Here is a 5098-nt window from a genome sequence, read left to right as displayed (position 1 = left end):
AAACATCAAGACAACAGGAATTAAGGACTTCAGCTCCACGGGGATGAATCTTTTAGAACACACCCAGTAAGAATTATTTTTCCCCTGGGAATTATGTTCATCTTTAAGAGTCAACAAGCAATAACAGACCAGCAACAAGTAACCACCTTACTGAGTCACTCATTGGACTTGCTGATAGAGATGGAACAGTTAATTAGGCAAGGGGCTTAGCCAAGGAACAATATATCTGCTCTATCAACACAATCCATGCTAGGACACTCATGACCTTCACCTTATACAGAAGACATTCTATTGACACTACACAGGCAACACCTTCTTCTAATTATGTTCTGTGTGAGAGGATTTCATCACCAGGGTTCCTGCACCTTGTGCGTGTATATAAATATCTGCTCCCACAGACACATGGACACACACTGGAGCTAAACGTGCTGGAATACTTGAAGGGCAGACCGGCTGTGGAACAGGTCAAGAACCCCTGTTGGCCATGAAGACAACAGGAGTCTTTGTGCTCCTCGCTCTGGCAGTTCTTTGCTTGGCAAGTGAGTAACCCTCCTGTATTTCCTGATATATTATAGTCCTTATGTCTAAAGACTGCAAGTTTCTCAATGTATTGGGACAGCAAGCAATGGTTCCTGGAGCTGGGCGGGAGACAGAAAGTGAAATTTTAGGCTTGTGCTCTATTTATCAAACACTATTGTGCCAGCTGTACAGTTGCCCACTTGAGTGGATGAAACCTATTCCTTGGGGGTGGTGTGAATCAGAGCTGCATTCTGCACTGTGACTAAAAAGAACTGCAAAGCCTCAGAACTACAGCTGGTTTTACCTACTTATTTCTAAATTTTATCTGAGAAGAGAGCTTGGAGCTGATGAGGTTCTTCTCCTGCCAAACTGACCATGCAGGGGACAGTTGATTATGCACTGGACACATAATACAGGTGTAAACCACCTCTTTATACTGTTAGTTTGCCAGGCTGCAGAGAGCTTTGAGGGGCAGATTGCTCTGTGATAAAACAGGGAGCTGGGAGGAATTTCTTCAGCCTTTACTTGGTATTTTTATTTTTACTAAAAACTTGCAGTAAAATATATACTTATAAGTTAGTACATTTAAGATAACTGAGAGTCCACATTTCTGCTGGGGTATGGAAGTTCAAAAGCATTAAGAACATTAAAGAAGCAAAATAATGAAAATATTAAACCCCAAATTATGAAACAAATTAATATTTTTCTATTTTGAATAGGTCTGAAAGGTTTGCTTTGAAAATTGTCTCAAATTCAAAATGCTTATGAACAACAATTTCAATGAAATTGCATGATTCGACAGAAACTATTCTTTCAGTGTTTCATTTACTGCAGAATAATAAATAAATATTACTTCCATAAGAATTCCAGGAAATCTTTTCCTTAAACTTCTTAGTTTACCTTGTCTCCGTTAAAACTTTATGAATTAGTACTTTTTGAGCTACATCTTTTTGCATTCACTCCCATATGCAGAGTGGCTATTAGAAGGTTACTGGAGAAAAAATAACATCCTAATGTTTTGGGGGAAGTGGATTAAATCTAATCCAATTCCAGAATAATGAAAACTGTCAAACCTCTGGTGACACAGATTGAAATTTGACATGGAGCACTATTTATGATAGTTTTCTTTGTGTTGAACAACTTTATTTGATGAGACGATGTAAACAGCTCCATGAAAGAAACTTCCAGTGGAAACTTTAATGGCTTTAAAGATCAGAAAAAGCCACATTTAGCCCAAAGTACTAGAGCTATATTGCCATAACAAATTTTCCTCCTGCTCCTTCTGCACAGAAGTCTCTGCCTGATAACTTTTACCCCTTGGAATCCCCAAGGATGATGATTACAGGACAGGAGAACAAACACATTCCTAAAGAAAGTAACAAATGTGTCACCATAATGGAGACATGCCAATGGCACTTGATTACTTTGTGGGAGGTGTAATTAGCATTGTTTGAAGCAGCTCCTTGAAGCCCCACCTCGGAACAGGGTTCCATTCTATCAGATGCCATGTGTGTACAAAATAGGAGCCAATCAGTTTAGAATCTGTATTGACCAGCAAAGGAAGTCACTTTTTAAAGTGGTATTATGATCCAAATTGGATTATCATTATTATATATATTTAATATTTTAGTTTGATGAAGTTTTATCCTCATTATTGACAGAAAATCAAAGCATAAAAGGAACATGTGATTTTCTTACAACCACATGCAACTTTTTTTACAAACTTAGGAATTAAAACCCAGTCATGCTCAACAACCAGTTGATCCTGAACAGACTGGCCATGGAATATAATATTGACTTCTGGGGCTTCAATCTTTTTGCGGTGAAAGGGGGAACAATAGCTCCAGTTGCTTCTACAACAGAGGTTGTCCTAGCAGCTGACAGAGGTTTCTGAGGTAAATACTAGAATAATGTCCACTTGTTTAATAGGTTCTGACACCTGTGTCTTATTAAACACTGAAAAGCTCTGTCAGTATTTATTTCAAGGAGTTAAAAGACTTGGTGTTGCTGGAAGGGCTGAGACTAATGAAATCATCCTGATTTGAAACTGAGTGTTCATTAACTGTGGTTTTTATTTTATCCTTTGTGATTCTGTTTTATTGCAGATGCTGACAAAGAGAACGAAGTGAGTAATTTTCTTTATTTCTGGATAAAACTATATAGTTTGTAATAACATGAGGTCAGGAAAAAAAACAAACACGTTAAACTTTAATTAATTGCTAGCCATGTATTGAGATTTCAGTGAGAAATCCCCAACTCTGAGATATGTGGTTTTCATACAGTTGCCCTGACAACTTCCAGATGCTTTTACCTGTTATGTATTCTGGGCAAGAAACTGGGCAAGGACAAATTTTAAGTCAGAGAAATCTGGATTTTTAAAAATATTTATCTGATTATGACACTGTAAGTCTTTCTTAATGACTTTCAGGTCCTAAGTCTGGCACTTGGAGGTTTTAATTTCTCTCTGGTTATGCTGGAGTCATCCTGGGGTCAACCTCTGAACGAAATGAGACACCAAGAAAAAAAAATCCTTACTCAGATGAGCAGGGACAAGACCTTTCAGAGCCCAGTGATGAATAGTGGGGAATGAAAAATCACCCCCACACAGAGCTGGGTCCATATTAGCACAACTCAGGAGGATTTTCTTCATGGAAAGGGATGTCAAACATTGGAAAGGGGTGCCCTGGGAGGTGGTGGAGTCACCATCCCAGGAGGTGTTCAAGAAACAACTGGACATTTGTAGTCCCATTCTCATGTCTGAGTCTGTAATGAATACAGTCCCGCTATCAGATGAGGCCTCCAACAATTCCTTTTCATGCTGATACTTAAACAGGACTTTAATTTCACCTGGGCAGAACTTTCCCCCAGTGTAAAAAGCATCAAGAGCTGATATTGTGCAATAAAGAAATCCTCAAGAAGTAATCTCACCTGAATTTACTGACCATTGCAATCAGCTAGAAAAAAGTACTAATACTCAACTTTTCTGTAACTATATTTTTTCCAGTGACTGTAATGCTATTCAGATGGAGAGCACAGTCCTTAAAGGTGCTCAGTGTGTGTCACAGGCATCATCATACACATCTCTGTGATAAGGAACACTTCTATTTTGAGGCTTAGGCTCAGCTAATACAAATGGTGAAGCCTCATTGACTGTGCTGCTCTAGAGCAGCTGACAAGCACATCCAAAAATGTCATATATTCATTATTTCTGTAGGTGAACGGAAAATGTGAGAAAGATGGATTCAAAGAAAAATGACACTCTATTTGCAGGTGGACTGCAGTGAATACAGGAGGTTAGAGAGAGGAAAACCCATTTACTGCGAAAGGCTCTATCAACCCTTCTGCGGCTCTGATGGAAAAACATATAACAACAAATGTTCTTTCTGCAAAGCAGTCCTGTAAGTACAACTCTACCTAATTACTCCTGAATTAGCCAAAATCTGAGGTTAGCTGAATTATCTGGGATTTCCATTCCACCTAAGTGCTATCATTTTTTTTTCAGGGTCGCTACTTCTCTGTTCCTTTGCTTAATCTTTGCAGATTAATTGCCTCTCCTGCCTATAAGGTCCAACTGGTCTAAACAAACGACTTTGATATCTGTGTGAGCAAATTCCTATTGTAGCAGAAACTGTAGAAGTTGGACAGTAAGGAGAAGAGTCCAACGAGCAACACAGGCTGAACATGGTACCTGGACCTAGCTTGAGTCATATAATTCAAAAGTGGTACTGGAAATACCTTGCTATTTATGGATAAAATATACAATTTTCAAAGGAAGGTTGTTTACAGATCAATGCCCTCACATCTGCTACAAATGTTTCTGGTGTCTTCTCTGTTAGCAAGTTGTTAGCAAAGGGCTTTGGAGAGGTTTCAGTGCATGATGTTGAGCTTTCCATTTGCAATGCTGATGTTCTTCCCTTCCTTTACAGGAGAAGTAGAGGTGCCTTACGCGTGAAGCAAGTAGGGGTCTGCTGAAGGAGCTCTGCATGACAGAGGAGTGCTGAGAACAGCTTCACACTGCCCTACCACAGTCTCTTAATTGGATTTCATTCATCCTGTCTGTGCTGATGGTAGCAAACAAAGCATAAAGTCTGTTTTTCACCTGTGTTCTCTCATTTGCTGCTTTGCTCCACTCCAAAGTGCTGGGATTGACACTTCTGTCCTCCCTGAAAAGCACTTCCTTGGGATTCTCAGGAGCATTCCTCTTCCTGTAGCAGGAAAGTTGATTTTACATGAGCCCTTCATTATACATTGGTCTACAAAGTTAAAGTTCAAATCTTCTGACGATGCCACCCAATCTGAGTGGACACAAGTCAGTGCAGGCATGGCCTCTCTTCCCCTTGTTGATAAAGTGTTTTCTTCCATTTATCCAGAAATTTTAGCAGATACCTTTTTCCAAAGGTTTCAGCTTTCTTAGGTAGTGCTTTGACTCTTCCAGTTTTGTAGCTAAATTTTAAATGCTTATTTTTCCTTTACCTTTGTGCAATTCTGATTCATTTATGTTGTTTAGCATGTTTATTAAAATAAACAGTAACTCTTTTGCTTTTGTCCATGGTGAACTTCCTAGAGAATAAGTTTATTG

General features: G+C 39.0%; 1 protein-coding gene across 1 annotated transcript; it reads left to right on the top strand.

Moving 5' to 3' along the window:
* The first annotated feature begins 481 nt into the window (after window positions 1-481).
* On the top strand, window positions 482-3921 carry LOC113986710 (serine peptidase inhibitor Kazal type 9). The gene is made up of 3 exons (XM_027718659.2): window positions 482-539; window positions 2625-2644; window positions 3790-3921. Exons 1-3 carry the CDS (start codon window positions 485-487, stop codon window positions 3919-3921), a joined length of 207 nt encoding a protein of 68 aa, XP_027574460.1. The 5' UTR covers window positions 482-484.
* Window positions 3922-5098: the final 1177 nt, after the last annotated feature.

Source organism: Pipra filicauda, unplaced genomic scaffold (genome assembly GCF_003945595.2).
Source record: "Pipra filicauda isolate LSUMZ 115617 unplaced genomic scaffold, ASM394559v2 scaffold3_size10097308_pilon, whole genome shotgun sequence".
Lineage (NCBI taxonomy): Eukaryota > Metazoa > Chordata > Aves > Passeriformes > Pipridae > Pipra > Pipra filicauda.
This window is presented reverse-complemented; position numbering and strand designations above follow the sequence as displayed.